This window comes from Bombus vosnesenskii, unplaced genomic scaffold (assembly GCF_011952255.1).
Source record: "Bombus vosnesenskii isolate JDL3184/JDL3185 unplaced genomic scaffold, Bvos_JDL3184-5_v1.1 scf7180000014105, whole genome shotgun sequence".
Taxonomy (NCBI): Eukaryota; Metazoa; Arthropoda; class Insecta; order Hymenoptera; family Apidae; genus Bombus; species Bombus vosnesenskii.
In genome coordinates this window covers 1,714,679-1,739,524 of record NW_022883371.1, presented here as the reverse complement: position 1 = coordinate 1,739,524, position 24,846 = coordinate 1,714,679, and the positions used below count along the sequence as shown (strand labels likewise).

The window sequence follows — 24,846 nt, the reverse complement described above, 5'->3', positions numbered from 1 at the left end:
ACATTTTTTATTTATTTTTTCATAACGAATCGCCTTCTGTTTATTTATTGTTAACTGACATTTATGTTAACTGACATTCATCGATGCACTTACTTCGCCTTCTTTTTCAATCCGAGAAACCATTCAGTCGTTCTGGTTTCATGAACATGCGGAATTGTCGAAGACATTCCGATTTCCTGCAATACGACCATTTCTTTTGCCTCTTCCCTTCCGGTGGATCGATCGATCGCTTCAGTGCCAGCGTTGCGACATGATTGAAATTGTATGAAAGTGCACTTTTATTTATGTAACGTACCAGCTAACGCAGAATGAAACAGAATACTAGATAGTAACGCGAGTCCCTGCATACGTTAGGAATTTAAAGCGATTACATAGTTGAGTAAAAGTTGAGTAATTGCTGTGAAATTACATTCAACCCAAGTTTCTCTTGTTTCCTACTGTTACTTACTATCGCTTCTGCTCGCTGTGAATTAGACTAGGATTAATAAAAAAAATTATTTTATATAGTAAGATATGTAAACTCTCCTTGTTTACGCTTCAGTCATAATCGTATTACTCGATTTTAAAAATATTATTAACTTGAGTCACTGTACGTAGAACATAATTTGGTTCGAAATAATAGTACAACGAGTATCAATGTTTTTTATTTATATTTTGCACTTAACTTATCTTTTCCGTTAGCGGTTTCTTTGAAGCTTTTACAGACTTCTAGAGTATCTGATTTCTTGTCATGATAAAAGATTCGTAGATGCAAAAATACGCGATGAGTAAGGCAATTAAGATTGAACATCCCAGTTAAGACCTAGAATTGTCTGCTTGCACTTTGTCGATAAGACAATGTCTAATATTGTCTTATTAAAAAATAGTACTTGTTGACTAATTCCGGATTTTTTCTTTAATTACTACGTTTAATATATCCAACTTAACGTAGCGTTTGTCCAAATTCAATGTTTCAATTTCAACGTTATTTGACAAAAATACATAACAAATAATTCTTCTCCATTCTCATCATATACAGAACAGAACGTATCGACTGTCAAAAACATTATAAAACGAGCAACACGATAAAATTTCATTCGGCAAAATGTAATATATGTATTATATTTACTATACGGTATACGTATCAAACGAATGTTATTCACTAATGAATCCAGAACAGCATAAAATGGAGTTTCATCAATTTGTTTTTAATTAGTTTGTTACATCATTTGCTCGCGTCTGTTACACTGAATATGTAGTTGGCATTAATTGACTGCATCCTATTCTGGTTCTTTATGTAACTGAAACTATTCAAAGTTCCGTAAAAGGGGTGGCACGATAAAGAAACATAGAAAGCGAGTGTGGAAGTTCCATACGTTAATGGTATAGGACCAACATGTATTGCTGGTAACAATGCCAAATGAAATTCATTAAAAAGCACATATGTAATAAAGAAATATACGCGCCAGCCGCGGTACTCTAATAATAATAGTTAAAAAGAAAGCGAGAAGAAAGAAGAATAATTGCTTGCTTCCCCCGCGGCCAACAAAACCGTTCAGCAATATTTTATGGCAAGTACACGTAATGTACAGTTAGTTTACGTCGTATATCCTAAAATAAATGAATATTCTTCTTCAATGTCGATTGAGTACATATTTAGAACTGCATCGTGCGTACATACATATATATTTACTTATGAACCGATTCGAACACTTGTAGAAACCTGTTATGGATATATTATGTACTTATATTATACGAAACATTTTTAACATTTTAAACTATTAATAAAGTTTGGAACAAGTCTAAATATATATGTAGAAGCAACAGGATATATTCAGCGCAAGTGTATGCTTTCCAAAGATTACAAAAGTATTTAAACGACCAGTCATATTAACTACATGTATATAATATAAAACGTTATATTAATTAAATACTGTTAATATTAATAAACTGGAGTATTTAGAGGGACCATTTTAAAAATTTATCATATATTGAAGACGATGTTTACACAACATACACATAAATAAAATTTATTTAAAAATGTATAAAAAAATTTTTTATGGTTAGTGCTCAAATACTTTTGTGAGCCTCTGCAGCCATATGTATAAGAAGAATAGACGAATACTATAATTGAAATTATTTAATATCTTTAATACCTTATTTAAGGTCTTGTATGTCTGTATCTTATAATACAATGCGCGGAATTGTATTATGCGCTTTAATTGGTTAATTGGTTTCATAAATTAAACGATTCTCTTTATAGATTTAATAAGAATGGTAGGAGAAAGAACGTGTAAAATTGCTCACATGCGTTTCTTTAATAAGTCACAATGTCCAACATAATTTAAATAACACAAATAGTAAGAATTTTGATAGAAGAACTACCGCAAGTTAAAAAATGCTTCATATATATTTGATTCTATATTTCTGATATTCTGGTATAAAAGCTTTTTTAGTCGTTGCACCATTAATCTTTTCTTCGGGGTATTATTAAAGATAGCAAAATGCGAAAATGACAATTATTAGAGTGGCTTAAATTGCGGAAAGTTCTAGATCTCTTAACGATTCAATTTAAAATTCTGAAAGGGCTTTTAAAAGATAGACTACATTGGAGGTGAATTTGAGCTCATATCGAACTGGCCTGCCGTGATTACAGACCCCGAGGGAGGACAGGGCAGCGTCGAGTCCTGGTAATCAGAATAATCACACACCCACGCCATCCCCGTCACCAGTTGGCGATGCACCCGCTGGCAGGGCTCTTATGGAGGCTGCGCTTCAGCAAGCCACTTCCGGAACTCAGCCACCTCTTGTGGTGACACCGCCTGGATACTGGGTCGACGGTACCGATCATCGACACGCCCTGGACTCAGCTGGCAGGGCGTTACTTCCGGCGCAGCCTGCATGGCAACCCAGGATAGACCAAGATGATACAGCCAAATGCTATAGGCGATTCTTCGTTGGAAGGGTATGTAAATTATGTACGAGTATATTCTCTAATATGTTCTTCGACATTTAACATATTAATCGTGAATTTTATTTTTATATCCATTTTATCAGATTCTGTTTTGTTCATACTGTTTTGAAATACTTCCTGGGCCGACTTGCACGATTGAACTATTATTAGTGAAATTTTACAGACCACAAGTCAGGCTTCTAATAAATTAAAAAATAAATTAAAAAATGATAATAAATTTAGTAATATTTAGTAATATTACTTAACAATACTTACTTTGAATAAAGCAGAGTAGGCATATTAATTGAAACGAATATATCAGTTACAGAACTTTAACCTATTTCATTTTCTAAATATTAAATTTAGGACTGATGTGGAGCTTCTTCTAATGTGAATTATGGAGCTTTTTCCTATATTTAGATTCTTTTCATTCTTGGAGGAATTACTAAAACACCCTTAATACCTTTAAAAGCTCAACGTAAACAATGAAAAGTATGAAATATAGAGAGTAATTCCATGTAATGCCCGTGTTAAAAAGTTGGGGATTTTAGAATAATTTTAATGTATAAATGTAAGAAAATGATTTTCAATAAACTAAACACGAAGACAGAAACAATTTGTACATGGTGAATTGGTGTTTAGATTTTCAAGTATAAATTAAATTAATTTTTCGTAAAATTACAATTTACGGAGATATTCAATGTTTGTTTAGGTGTTTATTTAGTATTTATAAAGATATAAAGTAAATATCTGCTTTTTTTAGGTACTGAAAGATATATGTTATTATTAATTCAGGATTGAGGAAAATAATTTTTTAACTCTCTGATCTTCTGAGAAAGAAAATGTGATTATAGACTTATAATAATTTTATTATATATCATTTCACTTTTATTTTTATGGAACTTAAATGCTAGGCGTTGCTTAAATATCAGATGTTAAGTATACTTATATATGTATGCACTCAAATACTTCTTTCACTATTTAATAAGATACAGGTTTCCAGACTACGCTACATGCTTATTACTAACGACTTCTAGCGTAAGTTGTAATTTACTACCACTTTCGTGTTGGAATATGTACGTAAGTTTTGCAAACAAGCAAAACCAGTTAAATTTTAATTATATTGAAAATAATATTAGCTCATCAATTATTCATTTTTATGGTATAAAATTTAGAAAGGGAAATGTAAACAATTCTGTAAATATAAATGTTTTCTTATATAATATGATTATGTTACGTACAAAATGTTTTTAATTTCAAATTTTTCAGTTGCGCTATAGTATTTCATTGTCCGTTTGAACTTTCATTCAGATTGTGTAGAATCTGCTAGTATTGTGTAATAAGTATTACAATTTTTTTTATATTTTTTTATACGATATATAACAGACGAAATTAATTGTTTTTGAAATAAATTAATTACACTGTTGTCGAAAGTGCGAGCGTAGGAAAGTATTTTTATGAAATTATAACTGAAAATTAAAGTCTTATAAAGTATTAATTGAACATTACTTTAACGAAATATGAATCGAAAATTGGTCCTATGAAATTGTTTTTCGTTCGGAGTACAATGTTTACAATTTTATATGCATTACTTTCATTATGCATATTCATTTATGTTTCGTCACATGACGAATTTGAATAGGTTTCAATAAAGGAAGTACAACGAGATAAGTTTATATATAAAATATCTGAAAGGTTTCTTGTTTAAACTACAATTATGACATTACTTAATCGCATTTTTTGCGAAAATAGAGCTTTCTTATACAATTTCATTGAAACATTTCATTAAACATCATGTGTTTTGAAGTTCCTTAACTATCATATATATAAGGTATTCAGAAGAATACTTATTTATTCATAAATATAAATTGCCAAAAGTATCTTATTTTATTTTTTTAATAGAATCATATTTTATTTATACTATTAAATCAAAAATAAATTTAAGAATTTTAATAGCAACGACTCCAATCTGTGGCGTTAAGAAACGTACAATTTTCACGAGCACTCTTACGAAACATTGATCAATAAAAAGATTAGTCGTTATACTTAATTCTCATGTGATATCTGCAAACGTAAAATATAAAAATATCACTTAGTTTCCTTAAAATATCCGATAATTTCAAATAAACTTACATAACATATTAGTTGATATTTGCTATTATATTATACTTTAATAGAACTCGAACGCTTATCATAGGTAATTTATTTTAATCATAAATTGCTTTAAATATAATAATTTCTTTTTGCAATAAAATTCTAATTTTTTAATGTATTTCATTATTTATTATACATATTTATTCCTCGCAAAGCATTCCCTAAAATACCGAGGCTATGGAAGTTATAATTATACTGTCGTATATTGTTGTTTTCGTAAAATTATAGCGAATATATGCATGCGCATACCTAAAAAATAAATTCATACGTTAGCATCGCAGGGAACATTGGTTGCACCCCATCCTCTTTCCGTAAAGTTACAATAACTTTAAACGTTACAGAAGTTAATTAATACTACGATACGCGAATAATGCAAAATGGAAACGTGTTTAGGTTTCCATAAACTGTATTGCGTACATGAATTCAATATTGGTTATCGATTGATGCCTATGATGTTCAAATGTATCAAGATATACCGATTTCCTAAAAGTTTCGTATCTCTTTGGAATTGCGAACCGATAAAGCTTCGTTGTCCAATAATTTGTACTAATTTGCATATGTCTTTCGATAGATGCTCGATCTTGTAGATTAATTAGCCCATTAATTTAACTAGTCGAATATAAATTCCATCGTGTATGTTTTACTACCATTTTATGGTTACACGTTGTACGAAATCGCTTTGGAGTAGCTACTAAAATTCTAAATCCATAATGATTGGGCAGTGTTGAGAAGAAATTATAAGATTATAACGATTAGCCAGTGTACCTTGAGCCGATTAGTCATTCTACTCTGAAACAATGCCTAGATATGCAGGTTGAAGCAAGCACTGATGATTGTGAACATTACCGTCCGTATCCTTTTGCTAATTACTTCATTGTACCCAAGAGTAATGGCGTTATTTAAACAGAATCATGGAAACACGTTCTTATATTTATGAATATAAACAGAATCATGGAAACACGTTCTTATATTTATGAGCGCAAATGCACCCAATACAGTTGAGGGAACGAACAATATATCTACATAGTTTGATTAAAAAGAGGCGAATGTTGATCAAAGATGCATATACAATGGGAAAATCATTGAAATACTTGTATGCACGAGTATATCAAACTTACGGAAACGAGTATCGAAATTTATTCCGAAGAAGCAGCCCGATTGAAAAATTGTAAAATGGAAAATTTGAAATTCAATGAGCAGCACGGTTTTCATACGGCTCGCGGTGATTTTACAAGATGATTTTCTACTACATATTACATTACTAAGCCTAATCAATAAAAGACGTATAAAAATAGCAAAGCATCTTTGACATTTTCCGATAGAAATGGAAAATAAAAAAGATAAATTAAATCAAATTAGATTTTACGTGAAAAATATATTCGACTGATATCGTTTCACCGAGCGATCGTTTCACAGTTCGTTTAACCGAGATTTTAAGTCCCAGTTAACTTATTTGAGTAACAATTAAGCGAATTATTTTAAGTGCTAATTATCTCGGTCGTGTTACAACACTATTCATTCATTAAAATTAACATTCCAAAGTTATTAAATCTATTTAATTCCTTTGGTTATACAGTCGCTAAAGATAAATTGGAAAAACTGATAACGTCGATCGCTGAACCGAATAATTCTAATTTTATTGCAAAATTTGCACGCATTTTGAAAAATATCACGCGAAGAACTAATTTCTGCCGTTTCTCCCGCAACTGCTCCAAGTACGATTAATGGGCAAGACATGCATATGTAAAACACTATGCGTGCTGCAAAGCATGATGGCTCTCGGTAAATACAGGGTGATTAGAAAATAAATTTGATCCTTAGATAAAAAAATACATCTACTCGCATCATTTTTTTACAAAGTAATGATAACGTAACGATATTAATCTATTTTTATGTGTGTGATATTGCATATTTCGTTGTATTTAACTTTGTTTTATTTCACTCTATTTTCCTGTAATAAAATATTGATAAAATAAACATAGAGAGTATAAATGTATCTCTGTTACAAAATATATCCAAGCTTGAATCACTAAAATTAGTTTAAATAACAACGTTAATAAAATTACATAGTTAATGAAGAGAGAAAAAGGATCAAGCTAAAAAGCAGACAAATAAACTTGTACAGGAATGCTGTTGTGAGTTACTCTAGTGAGTATCTGAAACTTCTCGTTTTCATTCCACACAAAAAATAAAAGATACACTCCATATCGTAAGAAGTGTCTCATCTTGATAAAAGACAGCTGCAGTGTACCAGTCTGGGATAAGTATCATCGACCTTAACATAGACCCAACTTTCATTCGTCTTCTTATATATCTACACTACACAAATATCCGGGCATTTACGTATTTGCGGATTTTGCATAAATATCTTACGGATTTGATTTCTTTTATGAATTTATTATGTTGGTTTGCAATCTCGATCTTATTCCTGCGTAATATAAGAAAACGCGAGATTACTTTACAATCACCCTGTAGTACGGCTTGCGAATGCGAGCGTTCTACACACGTAGGAATCATGAAGGTGGATAGAAAAGGAAGATGAAGCGAGGTAGAAAGAAAAGGAGAAGGAAAGAGGCGCAGGTGAAGGAAAAGAGTACTTCGGGCGTGGGAGTGGGAACGTTCTCATAGTCTACAAGCAATGCCTATATAAGAAGAAACTCACCTCGCCTCCTCTCTTCAACATCCCTGATTTTCATCCTTAACTGCTTTTAAGGTACCTCCGCTTTTCTTCCGTTTGCCCTCTTGCTCATCATCCTCCTCTCTCGTCCTTCATTTTCCAACGCGGAATTATTTGTGTAGATACTAACTCTGCGTTGGCTACGCTACGGTCAGGCTCTTTCAGTTGCGTTGTTTTTGTCCGCTTCTTCCGGGGTTTTTCTTTTATAGCTTTGTGCGGTTTTCATTGAAATGTCGGGAGACCGCGCGGAATTCTGAAGGATATAACTGCTCGCTTTCTCTTTACCTTTCCAATGGGCTTTCGTGCGCCGATCGTTCCTCTGTGACGTGAGAATATCGGAAATCGCGAGTAAACGTTCTATTTAATAAGGTATAATGAGGAATTAATAAAGTATAATTAAGTGTTGAGCGTTTTTGTTTGGAGAATACCGAGAGACTCATGCGTGTATAGTGATTTATCTTTACTGTTACAAATTAATGAGAAACATGTTTATTTCGAAGTTGGAGTTAATGCTAGTTTCGATTATCAAATTTCCGATCTATTACAAATTGTACTTCTAGATCTCTCGTTTATTTTTTGTACAGTACACATAATTGTATTCTCGTTGATTGTAGATCACTGAAACTGTTATTGCAATAATTTATATAACCGAGTATTTTCACTCATAATCCTAATCGTGCATCTATTAAAATAGTTTATTGTTCCAATAATATAGATATTTTCCGCATCATACATATTTCGAATTATTAAATTGATATTTAGTAGAATGAAAGCTGATGTATTATATACAAACGGTTTAATTATTTAGATTTATTATTTGTGGGTTATTCTTACATAAGGACATTTTTCTAGAAAAATAATTCTTAATATAAATTCAAATTAAGAAACAGTTTTTAATTATTCATTACATTAATTTAATTATTCTAGAAGTGATCGAAGAATTAATTACAATATTACTTTCGCTTGCCACGCAGAGAAACATAGATTGAAAGTTTGATATTAAAATTCATAAAAATAAATAAAGTAGCATACTTTATCTCTCAAGTGTCTCGCTTTTTAAAAATAAGGGGAGTCAAAGTTTTCGTACATAAATTTAGCGGACAAAGGAAGAGGAAAAGTTTCTAAGCTATTGTAAATTTCATAGAGTCGTGAAGACGGAATTCATGAGGAAACAACTTTGTGCTTTTGGGAAGTGTTTTCAGGAATTACCTTAAAGTACATTCTTTTCTTTTTAATGAAATGAAATTGTTTTTATCTGTTTGCCGAATCAGTGAGTACGTTATACCATTTAGTTGAATTGTTTAATTAATTCACTTTGTGCTTAACTAAAAACTGTCCTTTAATTGAAAACAACAGCTACAACATTGCTTAAATTCAATTTCTTAATAAGAAATATACTAATTTTTCTTATTAAATGCATTTATAGACACTTTAATTTTACTAATTAACATATCCAGTTATAATTTTGCACAATTATATCAATATAATAACATTTGCCTGTAATTGCCATAAAGTAACGCGGAAATTACTTCGAATAGTGATGAATAAAGAACTGTTAGGAGAATGGTTAGATCAATTTTCTTCTCCAATTAGTATACGAAATGGTGCATTGTAGCTACTGATATGTTTATTTCTTTCCCAGTTTTACTGTTCTACTCTTCTAGGAAATAATGAGCGCTATTTCTTCCATTCCGTTTTATCCAACCATCCATTTACTGTCATCTCTTTCAGTGCATATCTGATGCAACGATTTTGTATTTATCTTATTTATTTTTAATATCTTGCTTCCTACATTTGGTGACGCAAAATTTTCTAATTATGATTAAAATTGAAACGTTCAAGAAAAATATATGTCTGTATGATGGGAAAGGGAGATACAAAAATAGTAATTGGTAATAATTTCTTCAACTTTAATACAGTATCTGACAACGTCAAACATTATTTGTTTCATTGAATACTTCGCATGTATTCTATAGGATATATTTATCGACTTTTCTACCGTTTCCTGAAGCACATCGTATTTAAATATTTTTTGAATTCAATAAAGCAATGAAAGCAATTAATAAAATTATCTTGCAAGAGATTCTTAGATCATAATTTGTCGTATTGTTAATGAAGCAACGAAGATTCTTTTAAACAATCCTAAAAGCATTAGGATTATTAAGACTTTCTTCAATTACTTACTCCCATTATCTATCTTCCTCGAATATCCGGGTCTCGATAGCTAATAGTAAAGCGCTTGGAGAATCATCATAAATATATCAGCCACATACGATAACCGTAGTTTACTCGGATAACCGAATCGAAGGGGCACATGCGAGAGAGAAAATGGGGAGAAAGAGATATTTTTTTATGCATGTTGACAGAGTAGCTTCTATCAGTAATGGCCGAATCGTATCGGGTAGGTCAATTATTAACATCGGAAAGATAAGAAAATAATGTTAATGATTATATATTATGAAAAAATTTTAAGAGAAAAAAGAACACTCACAGTTCAATTTTTATTCTAATCATTTATCTAATCTAATCATTTTATTCTAATCAATTTAGCATTGAGTATAATATTCGGTTTTATTTTTACTAATTCGTCATTGATATGCATGTTTGCTAGCATCCTATTACGTAAACAGGTTTGATAACTACTAACATTCGGATATTTTTAGAGTTATGAAACTTTGAAAACAATTTATTTAATGGCAGTTATTTAGCTCTATAGAAGATATTATATCATGATATATATTAATTTAAATGCTTATTTGGTGTTTAAATTTTAACATAGCTTTAATTCAAAAATTGACAGATGAGTTAAGAGTAACAGCAAAGAAATTGTTTGATATTGTGTATTATTTATTTCAAATACAGTAGTACTAACATCTTATACAATTTTAACTTTATAACTTTTACCTTATAGGGAATTATATTCTATTTTAACGATTTACCGTTGCATCATATGTATATGTTTTCTTTACATAAATGATTTTCCATTATTGCGTAGCAAAATAATCAGAAACTTATGTAAGAGTATTAGGTATATGTATCAAAAAAGTTATTTGATTTAAATACAAGGTGTATTTTTACGTATAACAAGGAAATTATGAAAAGTAAATCATTCTCGTATCTAGTCACAGGAAACTGAGCACATAGTGTAATACGAGTCGTTTTTGCATGTTGTAAGCTTTATTGGCAATTAACTCTAGCGGATGTAATAAATAGTAGAGAAATATAAATATGTATGTTCTCTTGCGAATTCAGTACCATTTAAAATACAAAATGCAATTTTGCCAGAATCTAAAAAGTATTTCTCGTATATTTCCTCGTGCTACATATTACTAAATACACTTGTATGTAGAAGAACAGAAAGCAAAATACATTCTCGAAAAGTGTAGACATTCTCTAGTATATTTTACGGAGTATGTACGTACTTTAACTTCTCTTATAACGCTCCAATTCCACATTCAAGTGGCAAAAAGAAAGAAAGAAAAAATATGTATGCAACTTTTTAACGCATAAAAGAGGTTATACTCGAATCTACGAAGACACTAACATCACGATGCAAAGAAATGAGTGATAGCATAATCCTGCAAAGCTACGTGATACACGATACTAGGAGTGAAAGAAAAGAAACCACACAGCATGGACTTTGTTCGTGATAAATCTGATTATTTCAATTAAAAGTATAATTAAAAAGATTGCTATTATTCTACTTCCTGGAATATTTCGTGCTATTGCATTAGCTCGAATCTAAGAACATGCCACATATTCTTCTTCTTTCATATAGGAAAGACCTAGGACAGTGTCGGTTAGAATGCTCTACCCGCCAACCAATCCGTTAATAATGTATGTACATACATTCGTTGTATAAAATATCGTTCACCTAATTAACTCTTTCGCTCGAATACGACGCGTATTATAACGCAAATTATTAAGGCATCCCGTTTGCCATGGAGTTTATTCAACTATTATACGTATGAACTTCTTTCCGAAATTATTTATTACGAACTGGAATGCGGTGAAATTTTGCTCATGTTTAAACTCGTTGATAGCGAGACGAAGCAATATTGATTAAAAACAGAGTGTGCATATAAGTTAGCTAGTATTAACGTTAAATTTTTGTACGCTTTGCTGTTGATAAGAGTTGTAGAAATATCGTACGTAACCTTGGTTTGCCTTGAGTGTTTACGGTTGTTGAACTCGTGGAAGTAGATATTGTAATTACGAATGATTAATTCGATACAAACGTGTCTCTTTCTGTAATACTTCTTTTCCGTATGTTTTAATGCTACTAATCTTTATGAAGCTAAATATTTTCATGTCATTTGTATACATGTATGTATATAGTTACAGATTATCCTATGTAATTAGATCAAATCATACTTCTAAAACGATAAAAGATAGGGAATTTCCCATGAAGCAACGTGAATTTTGATAGACTTTTCTTTGTAAGAAGATATTAAATTCTACTAACAAATTCAGTCATTGATAGCTTATTAATTCAGATACTACTTTGCTAAATTAAAATTAATACACCCATATATTTTTTGAACTGTGTAATCGTTTCAAGATATATAAGTACTTTAACATTTTTTTATAAAGAATGAGGAAATGTATCAGTGCATTAAAAAATATGTAGTTGCATTTAAAGAAATACGACCTACAAATTGTTGAAACGTATCCATTTCCAAAGCAGACATATTCGAATCCATTGTTTTGATTTTCGTGTTGGCTAGTAAAATCTTGTTTTATCTTCTACTGATTTAAAACTATAACTTGGTCTACCTCCTTGAAACATTCTATAGTATCTATTTATTTACATATATACTTCTATTTGTTCATTTTACGCATTACTTGACTTTAACGAATACTTTTTGCATAATGTACGTGAGCATGTTTCTTGAAATATAGTTCTCTGAAGCATTCTCATCAAAACTCTTTCGAACACAGTATAGTGAGCATATATAACATGTCTTTGCCAGTTTCGAAAATTTATTATTCCGTCCGGAACACACGAAAGAAGCACGTGAAGTCTCGTTAGTAAATACTGTAGCGTGCTCGTAAAAAATGCTCATTTTTAGTTTAATCTTAATATATACATATATTATAGAGTAATAAACCGCATATTCTTTAGAATCTTATCGTTAGTTTCTTTCGTACTGAGTAGTAAGGGATGTGTTATATACTTGGTATTTCCGGAGGGAAATTTAGAAACACATATGTACTTATACATAACAGTAACAGTTGCTGAAGTTTCTGACCTGGAACCTTTCTGAAAAACTGAACGTCTTGCGTTAGTTTAGATAAAGCTCCACACATAGTAGAAGACGGCGTAGTAAGAACACGTGGAGAGCGATCACGTCACTTAGGGTGCTATTGATTGGAAAATTACATTTTTAACGATAATCAATCAGCACGCATCCTGAATATACAAAGCAAGGTTCGGACTCTCTCAGTAAAAGACATAAGCAGACATTTTCCAACTCTCGAAGAGTAAACATCAAACACAGAAATTCTCCAACATTCATTAGTAGATATCATTCAAACACAAGAGATGCCCTTAACATACTTAAATGGTGTAAATACACAGTAATACACATTCACAGTAATACATTCAAACAATGTATTAGTCATTCAAGTTCATTAACGCATTGTTTATATTTATATGTCGCTCATGTAGAGATTGAAAAATCACCGGAGAGAGGAATGGTCATATATTTGTTACAAGTAACATTTGTGATAAGATCTGAAAATGAAAAAAGGAATGAAGTTTGCGAAATAATTTATTGACGAACATGTTTGCTGATCTGACCCTTAAGTATAATTTGCGCTGTATAAAAATTATTTGTTACTGTTTCTTTGTAACATATTATGCAAAATATGATACGAAGCAATTGCAGAAATAGAACTAATGTTGTTCTTACCACAAAATTTCTTTACATTCTATATGTTCAACTAAATAGTTAATCTTGAATTTTATTTATAGAAATCAAACTATGTAATATTTTGATGTGGATGAAAATTAATTCCCTGAAAAGTCGATTATTGTTCTTTTTTATTCTGTCTTTTGATATCAAATTCGTTCTCTATCTCCGTAATAAAATTCCTAAAAATAACAGAAACGAAAGAAACATACAGGTGAGTGTCAATAGAATTCGATTGAATACAGTTAATTATGTGAAAAAGGAAACGCAGTACCCCGTCGATATTATCGTGGCTAAAGATAGTGTTATCAGTACTTCCATGTTTGAACATAAAAGCTTTTCTCAACAACCGCTTAATTATTCTTAAATATAACTCCATCTTTGTAAACTTCACACATTTTAATATAGAAGTTTATTTTATTGCTGTTTGTATAACAATTACACAATAGTAAAGTTTACAATTATCTTTAGTATCTCGCCTACAGTACCTATTACATTTATATAGAAAATTATAGAAATACAAACAAGCAATTATGTATAATTGTATTTAATTAATATTCATACGGTATGTTTCATTATATTATCTTATTTTTTGTGCATTATGATTACTCTGTCTCTTTCCTTTGACATTATTTTTTCTAAATTATTGATTTTATAGCTATTATAATACAAATTTATATTGCAAATAAACATAAATAAATTTATGAATGAAAGACAAATATTCTATAGAATTGGAATATAATTTAATATAAAGACATTTTTGTCAAAATTCCTAAAATATTTTAAATACATAACAATCTATGAACGATGCTATAGTAGCTGTATGATTTGATTTTGTAACGCTAACTACATGTATATATCCATATGTATTTTAATAATTTTATTTTATTTCATCTATATAAATATTATCCTATTTCATTAATATAACATATTAGCGTTAAACGATTTATTTATTGGTATCTAAATTTCAAATTTGTTTAAAAATCGTTAATCAATAGATTGTGTACATATTTATGCAAATATATTTGTGCAAATTTGTATTTTCGTGAGGGGCAACCAAAACAAAAGAACATAAATAAAAATGTATTTCTTACTTACCACATTACAATACTATAATATCATGTCGCATCCCTCTTAAGTTTCTAATAAATGCATAAACATGCATAATCTCCTAGCCAATTACAATCTCTTTCTTTGTAAGCAAACAAACTTCTGCTTATAAAGGATTAACGATACTTATGAAACTATTTTTATTAATATTTAATATCTATTATGATATAATACACATAAAATTAATGGGTTACATTCTGTTATCAAATATTTCCGACACTAGATATCTGATTAGACGTGCGTCCGAATTAAAATTATGAATTCTTCGAATATTCTATGCAAAGTAATCACGAGTGACGACTGGATCGAATTACGTATAAGTAACTAAGTATTTTTGTCGTTTTATACATGCAATAGGAGTTCCTTGATGGTTGCGTCACTGCGTAGATTTGTGGGCTCATTGTGCGTGCATGCGTGCACGCATCCTGTTCTCGTTGCAAGAGTACACAATATATTTACGGTGAAACGCTTTCATGAGTCGCAAATCGGTCTTAGGAAAAAATTTGAAGTCGTGAGACATCTTTTCAAAACGTACATCAATGCAGCAGGTCTTTGTTTAGAAATTAAATAGAATTTCACTTGGAAAATAACCTGTTTGATGTCTTCTATCACAATAGCTAATATTGGTTCAAGAATCGTTTTTTCCTTTTAAGTTTTTAGATCTCCCATGAGATTCTGATGTTAGTACTTTCTTATGTACATTATTCAATATAATGCATTGTATGTCAATCTGCTGTTTAAGATACATGAGAAAAATATCGATTATACGATATAACAGAAATTATAACAAGGAATTATGAGAAACTGTATACAGTGTAAGGTATACAGAAGAAAATAAGAAAATATACAAAATACAATATATTTAAGGTTCTATATATGTTTATAACTTCACACTTTATGAGACAAATTATATTTACCAAATTTTTTATAATGAATATCAAATAACAAAACTAATATTTAAAAATGATTTAAAAGGCTTAATAAAAATAAAAAAGAAAAATGGACGATAAAAGGAAATCTTTTCTTTTACTGATTTTGCCACGTGGACTGAGTAAAGCCCTATACACTGCACGATATCTAAACTGACAAGGGTAACATTGAGAATTATTAGTTTATTGGAATCTCCAGATGGTGTACCCTTTGTGTGCTTATCCACCACATCTTATACACTATACTCAATCTTCACTCAAGCAGCTCACGCTATATTTTTGGTGACGACATGCACGAAGATTATCACTATTATTGTTTTTTCTAGATTCATTTGCTTTGAATTTTGGTTAGTTGATTTTTATTTTTTAATTGTTACTATAATAAAATTAAACAATAGTTTATGAACTATGCTGGTTTCATCTCGTAGAACTGTAACTATCATATCGATAATGATTTTCCAAATATACATGTAATCCTCAAATAGTATTATTGAATTATAGATGATTATCATAATTTACATTAGAGTATGGAAATGTAGGATATTGAATTTGATTTTGTATCTTACATTCTCTGTGGTAGAGATCAATACTAATATATTAGTTTAATTAAAAATTCAAAAATTAAGTAATCTAACCCTAAATTATTATGGTCTCCAATGATTCAACCTTAACTGGTATCATACCAGTTAAGAGATAATATAAATAGATGTTGTTAATATATTTCATTATAATTTACCAACTGATAACCAAAAGTACTATAGCTGATACATTTTTGAAGACAGTCGAAAGTAGGGCCAGGATACTTGAAGATACAAGAAATAAATTACATTAATTACATTACTTACATTAATTTATGGTAGTATACTAATAATGTAAATAAACCAGAAATGAATAGTATACCATTAAATTGAGTAAGTTCAATTAGAAATTGAGTAGTTCAATTGAGGAAGTTCAATTTATAATTTAATCTTAAAATTCCTCCATTTAATATGAAAAGCTAGAAACTAATAATTGCTATAAACAGATCCCTTTTTAACAATATAATAATATAATATTAAAATATAGTGGTATAATAGTGAATAGACAAAACAGTATATAAAAAATATAGGTCTTAAGCTATATGAGAATATAGAGAATTAATTAGTCTATCTTTATTAATAGGTTCTATTATCTCGTGATACAGTGGCATAGGTATCTCTTCAAGTGCTGTAATATAATGTAACGCGCTACCCTAACGTACGATAATGAGATACTGCAACGTGTTACGCCGTAGTGCATATTATGTAACGCAAAACACACGGTGCATCATATCATCTAACATACATCTTATATATCCAAGCACATAATTACGTCTTGAGTTATTAGAATTCCTACTTCTCCTCTTATAATATATGTAAATGCTCGTCGAATAATATTTTATCAATCATTAATTTCTACGCTTCTTTAAATTTTACACTATCATTGAAAAATTTTGCAGATATACTCTCTTTCTTTACCGGACTATTTTGGTCAAAAAATGCTGCACGTGTTTAACAAATTACCAGTTACATATTATACATATGTTATATTTAAAAACATTCGGGATCGAACCTCGTTTTCATTCATATTCTTCTTATTTACAATATATAACTACGCAATAATTATTCAGATAATTCAGTCCACTTTGTAAAAAGTTTCGGTAACGGTAAAAGTAACGTCTGACTATTCTATAATTAATATTTTTTCTTTAATCAATATCCAGAATATCAATAAAAACTGATCGTCTTTTATTTTTCTGTCGCGATATACGTTGATTTAATTATTCCACGCTGGTTGTCAAATATCATCCTTTTCAATTATCAAAGTAACTCAATAAAGATAATCCAAACTTCGTATAATATAAAAATATCTTGCATCATCACAAAAAAATTTAAGAAGAATAGGATAGTTAACCGTGGGAGTTATGTTTCAGCTCGGCCGCTGCCTATCCATCAAGCAACAGGCCCTAACAAAGCAATGCTATTATGTGTTAACGTCATTGTCTTCTAACTGGATGTCATCAACTAAACCAATGTTTTACTCTTATCAATACAAACTATAAATACTCTAGGAAATAGCTCATTTCAGTCAGAATGAGGATATTACAAGGATAGTACAACGATTTCAAAGTAGTATGTAAACAGTACATATTAGTATTTTGAATCATAACCCGCTAGAGGAATTAATATGATCCATTGCTTATATAATATTTTTTGTTTAGAATGATTTCTGAAATATGCTGAAGAAGTTGATCGGTTTATTGCCAGATCACTGTATATAGTGTGTTTATTTTGTAACAGTCACTACGCTTTTTCAATCAGTGATCTAACAAATATATATTATAATCAACAATAAATCAAAATACTATAATACCATCAAATTTGTTCAATGGGGAGTCAAATATGTATGGCTTCTTTTAGGTAATATCAGGCTAATTTCACGGATGCCTCATTTAGTCGCTTTCTTTGAATAAGCTGCTTAGAAGATCATTTGAAAATATAAGATTCCTTAAGGTTTCTTATCTCTCTCTGTCTCTCTCAATGCATTTGATATCTTATAAGTTCATATGTGACTTACGTCTTAGTAAGGAGTTTTATTATATTTCAAAATGCCTTCCTCGTCAAAGTACTCTAAAAGAAACATAAGACATTGCTAAATTTATAACGATGCAACCTACAATACTGGATAAAAGAATTGCGTGCTACCATTTAAAAAGTAAAGGCGAGCCTGAGTTTTTATTAAAGGAAAAGTACTGACTAATTTTTGTTTGTAACATCTACTTCAAAATCTTGAAAATTGCAAACGCTCTTTATACTTTTAATAAATGCATGCGAAGGCTAGAGGGAAGACATGATAAATCAAATTTCCCATTTTCGACAGAGACGCAGTTTTAAAATTTAATATCAATCCTATGTCATCAAAATTGATTTTCTATTTAATTTTGGAGCTAAACGTGTGTTTATAATCCCCTTAAAAATGTTTAAAACATTGTTTATTTTTAGTTTAGCTTCTAAAAAACATCATCCACTTATCTATTTTTAAAAAAACTTTCCCTTTTGAACGTCACACGTTGTTTTCATTTTGAATTATGTCATACTAAAATATTGTGTAATGACCGCATTTTTCTATGCGAAATTTTATTTCTTTGAACACTGAAGTAGAAACTTAGATAAATATTGGCTTCAAATATCTACTAAATATCATAATGAGTACTGTGCTCTCGATATTTTATATATCTTTCTGTATTATCATTTTTCTGTGTTTTTCTCGTCTGTTCTTCATATATCGTACCATGGTTTTCACGGTGTCGCAGAATCTTTTATATAAGGATACCGAAGCGAAGTGAAGGAATCGATACGTTGATCGTAACTCTCTTGACTTTTCAAGACACGTGCACCCTTAAGTGCGCCGTTTGGGCCACCACGAAAATGTTGCACCTTTCACCGTGTATGTACTCGGCGTAGAAGGGCATCAAAGCCGGCCGACAAAAGCAGCGGTTGGTGCATTTCGCACGAGTTGCTGCGACTTTCGATGGTCGGCCTCGATCGTAAAAAGACCCGCTTCGTTTCAACCAACTTGAACTTTTTTCTTTTACAGGAGCACGTGAATCTGGTGGGAAGGGACGGAGAGAACGGGCCGGTCCTCGTCTCGGTGAAGGCCGAGACGGTTGCTGGACAGGAGCATTGGAGAGTCTTGTTGCGATTGCGAGCGGGTTCGACTCACGAATTGGTACCGGCCGCGAATCTCGGCCCGAATCCATCACCTGCGAAAATGGTCAAGGTGAAGTCTCTCATCTCTTTTTAGTAACCCGCTCCTTAGCGAAACTCGGAATTTCGAATACCCCTTTTGGTCTAATGCTTTCACCGAGCGCGAATTTCTCCTTTTAGAGTACTTACCATTATACAGAGTTTCCCTACGCTTGTTAGAATCTATCGAGCAGATAAATTGCACTGTTTACCCTTTCGTGATTAGGAGCCTGTGATGGAAGGTCAAGTAACCGAGAGAAATGCTGACAGTAAGCGATTATTATGAGTAATAAGATAGATATTGTTTTAACATTCTACATAATATATTTTTAAAAAGTATGTATAAAATGCGTAGGAAATTATTAATGAGCATATCGGAATATCTTTGAAAATTGCAAATAAACTTTGTAATAAAAATTTATAAAGATTATAACAAAAGTGATAAGATGAGATTTAAGGAAACTCATTTTGCATATCGATATCGAAACGAGTGAGTTTTCAGGTCGAATAAATTTGTAACATTCATTTTTTACGAATAAAGAAGGACAATAATTATGTATGACAGAATTTCTAATACATATAATTTATTAATCATATGAACGTACAAATAAAAAAAATATTAAGCATGCTTTTACATTAGTCTGTATGATAAATATGTATCATTTGCAATTATCAAATTATCAATTATCAATTGCAAGCTGTTTAATCTGAAAAATTTTTATCAACAGCAAAAGGAAATTTGCATTATTTAATTTTTCGAACACAATTCTTTTGTTTTTATCTGTGAGGATAATCAGATACTAATTCGACAGCAGTGTGTCTGGCATATTCTTTTCTCATGATTATGTACTTGGACTAGTGCCAGTTCCAAAGAAAATAAGGAATTGAAATTAGAGGTATTTTAAAACTGTTTTATAAATTGATCATGGAAAATTTCAGACAGGGGTTTATGGGTTTTAAACTTTCAAACAGTTGTTGTTTTGAAAATCGTTAAAACTGAAACAGAAGCTGACGTATCCAGACAGTAAATTCACTTTGAGAATTGACGCAATCAGAAAAATATGAAAAGCTGAAAGAAACTTTATTATTGTAATAACATATATATATATATAAATTTATATTATTATTTATTGTCACATCAATAATGCAACAGGTCTTGTGTGTGTATATATATATATATATATATATATATCTTAGTAAACATTTTGAAAGTAGATTTTCATATAGTAATGGAAAGATCGTTTAATGCAGTATAATAATGTTTCTTATGAATTTTAAAAATCTCTTTTCTTTTTTACAATAGAAATTGTTTATAAATGTTTCAATAGTTTACTGCAAGAACTTGATTCGAATCTGCGTTTTAATTGTAGGCTTCTAATTGTCCTTAATTTGAACCCATAAAGTAGCAATTCCAGTCTCTGCTTCCTGGTATTTGCAACAATCGTCGAGATTTGCAAGGCTGTATGTTACATTATGCAAATATGTACATATATGTACATATTTTATGCATATCGCTTGAAAAATGTTACTGTTTATAATTTTGTTACTTATTTTCAATTCAAATGATTTTTCATAAATTTACATTTCATATGAGCAAGTGTTGCGAAAGCTTCTTTCGTTTTGAAAAAAGAAGTAACACTCAAGTTGTGAATTCAATGTTATTTGCTTGTAATTTTAATAAAAGTTGGTTGGCAAAATAAATATGTTAGGTACCCATTTTTGTTTGATTTTTTAATACAAAAAAATTTTAATTTAGTTTTGTTTAATCTTTTTAATATAAAAATATCTCTAACATATTAAATATTATTATATCGGTGATTTATTAATCAATGTTTACTATATTAATTTCTAGATGATCTATATTTTCATTAGATTAAAATTAACTTTTCGATTTTACATAAATACTTTATAAATTCCATTTCAATTAAACAGATTTAAATAGAGAATCCGTTAATTTTATATTATTTATTTTTAGATTTCCAATTTTTTGCAAGTTACTATATCATTTCTATTAATAACATATGCAAAGGTTTAAAATTCTATCTGTTAACTATTTCACGCCAATGCATAGGACTGGAATGCACAACAGATAAGTCTTGAATAAAACGGTTTAATACTATCAACGATTTTGCTTACAACTGTCATGGTCAATAAAAGAGAACCAGATGCTAACTTTTAATCATAAGCTGAATCATTGCCACATGTATCACATGAAAAGTCCGGTACAAATTATTTTTTATTTTTCTTTCGAACTTTCTCTCGAAATTACTTAAATTTTCAAGATATAATGTTAACAGATTTATTTATAATTCCATGCGAGAAAATGATTGCAAATATGTACATTCCCAAAGTAAAAGAAAAAGACCGTAATCTATCAGCACGGTGGAGCATGACGTAGTTTCTTTTTACAGGCGATCAACGAATCCCTGAACGTGAGCACGCTGATGCCGGTTGTCTGTTCCGGTGCTGGTACACTGATAGCACGGTATGACGAACATGCCTTGGTATCGAGGTTTAAATTCGGTGTTCTTCACCAACGTGCCGGCCAAGTTACCGAAGAACAACTCTTTGGAAATAGACAAATTACACCAGCTTTCCAAGAGTTTCTTGACTTATTGGGTCAGAAAATCGACTTGAAAGATCACAAAGGGTTGGTAGCATTTGTTACAAGATATTTGATTAAAAATATTTTCAAAAATAGCATAACACACAAAATAATAAATACCCATACATAACCGCTCAAAAGTATCTGGACACTTGTTTATTTTCTACGTGATGTATGTCATTTATATAATTATGGATAATCCAAACTGCAATGATTTTATTCCTTATAATCATTATAGTCCTTTCTAATCATTAAATTAGTTCTTAAAGGACAATATGCAATAATAAGATCGGTATTTATAATTGACAAACCTTATAGAACTATTTTATTATTTAACATGCTTTTTGTCCATAGATCTTTTAATTTCTAAATTAGAAGTCAGATTAATAAGGATCTTCTAAATACCTAAACTGATACACTGTCAATGTTAATAATATCAATGATATTTAATAATGTCAATGATATTTAAATAGTAAATGCACGTAATCGTATTGTATACATTAAATGGTAAAATATATTATTGTTGTGTTCTAAGAGGTATTTCAATGATTCCGTAAAAAGGTATCAAATGTTACTTCCAGTTACTAATCCATCATTAACTTCTAGACTTCGCTAAAATTCACTACTATTAAGACAAATTGATCAATGTATCCGGATACTTCTGAGCGGTAATGCATACATTGTTTAATATGAAATTATGCGATTTTATGGCTGACAAATAAAAAAAACTTGTTTATTTAATATAAGAACCTATATTTTTATAAAATGTTTTATATGGTTAACACGTTTTGTGTTGCATGTGCTATCGGTAATAGACCGATTTTTAATCAGACTATTTGATATATTGACAAGGTACATAATCATAAAACATTTCGTAATATTACATAATAGATACTAATAGATACATAATTATTATGTAAGAGGGTAGTATAGTAATCAAGCTTTAGTCGCTATGTGTACATATGTCTAGACATAGAATTTTATTTTCTTGCATTATATATTTAATAACGTCTTTTTCTATGATTTATATATGATTTATCATAAAAAATTATTATTATAAAATATTATTATTTTATCTTATTTTATTATTTTTATTATTATATTATATTATTAAATAAAATTATTATTTATTATTAATAAAGAATTATATTTATTATTATGTATTTATTAAAACGAAGATCTTAACTTAGACATATTTTTAAAAAAGCCGAAATAAGACTATCTATGAATTTGATAAATTTTGTAATGTTTTATATATTTCTATTTCTACTTGTTTCGTTACTTTGCATCTTGTATATTGAGAAAGAAAAAATGTATTATTCTTAAGACATATATCGTACCCAGTTGTAAAATATATATATATATATATAATGTATAGAATAAATGTAGACACTATTGCTACAAACGCAGCCCGAATGAAAAATTGCGATACAAAATCTGTTACTATATATAAGTTGGGTAACATTATGTAATGTTTGCATAAATGATTTTTAAAAATACATCGACACAAAAGTTTCAAAATCTTTTTTATATTTAAATAGTAATAATGCAATCCATTTTGATTTAGTTTCAAAACAAGCTCGAACAATACTTTTAAAGAAACTATATTCTACTATTAGTGTCCTAGTTACACATTGAGAGTTAACATTTCTAATAATTATCATTACGTATTTTGTTTCCCATTTAACAAATTTAGTGAATTTAATGAAATTTGGAATTAAATATCCCGTAATTTTACATCTACTGAAGAATTCACTTCACTAAAAAATATTTTCACTTTAACAAGAAATTCACTAATTAAAAATGTAATTCAGGTATAAAATTAAATATTATATATAGGTAATAATCGCCATATTATATATATAATCTAATATCGGTCCTTAATTTTATTTTTCGCCTCTTTTGAAAGCAATGACGTTACTGTATGGTCAAATATGTGTATCACTGTTTATAGATACCGCGGAGGTTTGGATACTCGACATGGACAGACCGGAGATTCCGCGGTATACGAAGTATTTCGAGGTCGAGAAGTGCTGTTTCATGTGGCTTCTCTGTTGCCATACAGTCCAGGAGACTCTCAGCAATTGCAGCGTAAAAGACACATCGGCAATGACATCGTCGCGATAATATTCCAAGAGGAGCCAACCCCTTTCAGTCCAGATATGATCGCCAGTCACTTCTTACATGCATTCATCGTGGTACAAGTCGTCGACCCCTGCACTCCTAATACAAGGTATATTCTTAGATTTGTATGAACCATGTCTATGTAGTAAGGTCGTATAAAGTCCGGGTGCGTCAGTTACGAAATCGCTATTCCTAACTTTGAACAAACATCCGGTTAAATTAGTTCGCTAAATGTTGCGTTTTCTCAGGTACAGAAAATAGGTTTTCTTTTTTATCAATTAATAAAGTATTAATCTAATAATCTAGTATTAATCAAAGTTCTAACACGTTCATATATTAAATTTTTGTCGTGATAAATAATTTGTAGACACTCATTTGAATTCTGTATGTAGGTACAAGGTCAGTATAACGGCACGAAATGATGTTCCCTGGTTTGGTCCAGCTTTGCCAACACCAGCTGTATTTTTGCGGGGAGTCGATTTCAAGGAATTCCTTTTGACGAAATTAGTGAACGCTGAGAATGCGGCGTATAAAGCTGAGAAATTTTCAAAACTTGAGGTAATTATCACACGTTTACAAAATTATTAAGTATATTCTTAGCCATAGTAGAATAATTATGATAATATAAAAAAAAAT

At 30.1% G+C, this 24,846-nt stretch overlaps 1 protein-coding gene across 8 annotated transcripts in view; it reads left to right on the top strand.

Moving 5' to 3' along the window:
* Positions 1–24,846, top strand: part of LOC117239736 (rap1 GTPase-activating protein 1) — a 250,913-nt gene that overhangs the window by 223,717 nt on the left and 2,350 nt on the right. For all 8 annotated transcript variants that reach the window (XM_033505549.1, XM_033505552.1, XM_033505553.1 and 5 more), the window contains 5 exons: positions 2,636–2,944; positions 19,333–19,515; positions 21,893–22,131; positions 24,041–24,319; positions 24,603–24,768. In XM_033505549.1, the coding sequence (XP_033361440.1) occupies positions 2,636–2,944; positions 19,333–19,515; positions 21,893–22,131; positions 24,041–24,319; positions 24,603–24,768 (1,176 nt within the window). The remainder of the gene's footprint in view (positions 1–2,635; positions 2,945–19,332; positions 19,516–21,892; positions 22,132–24,040; positions 24,320–24,602; positions 24,769–24,846) is intronic.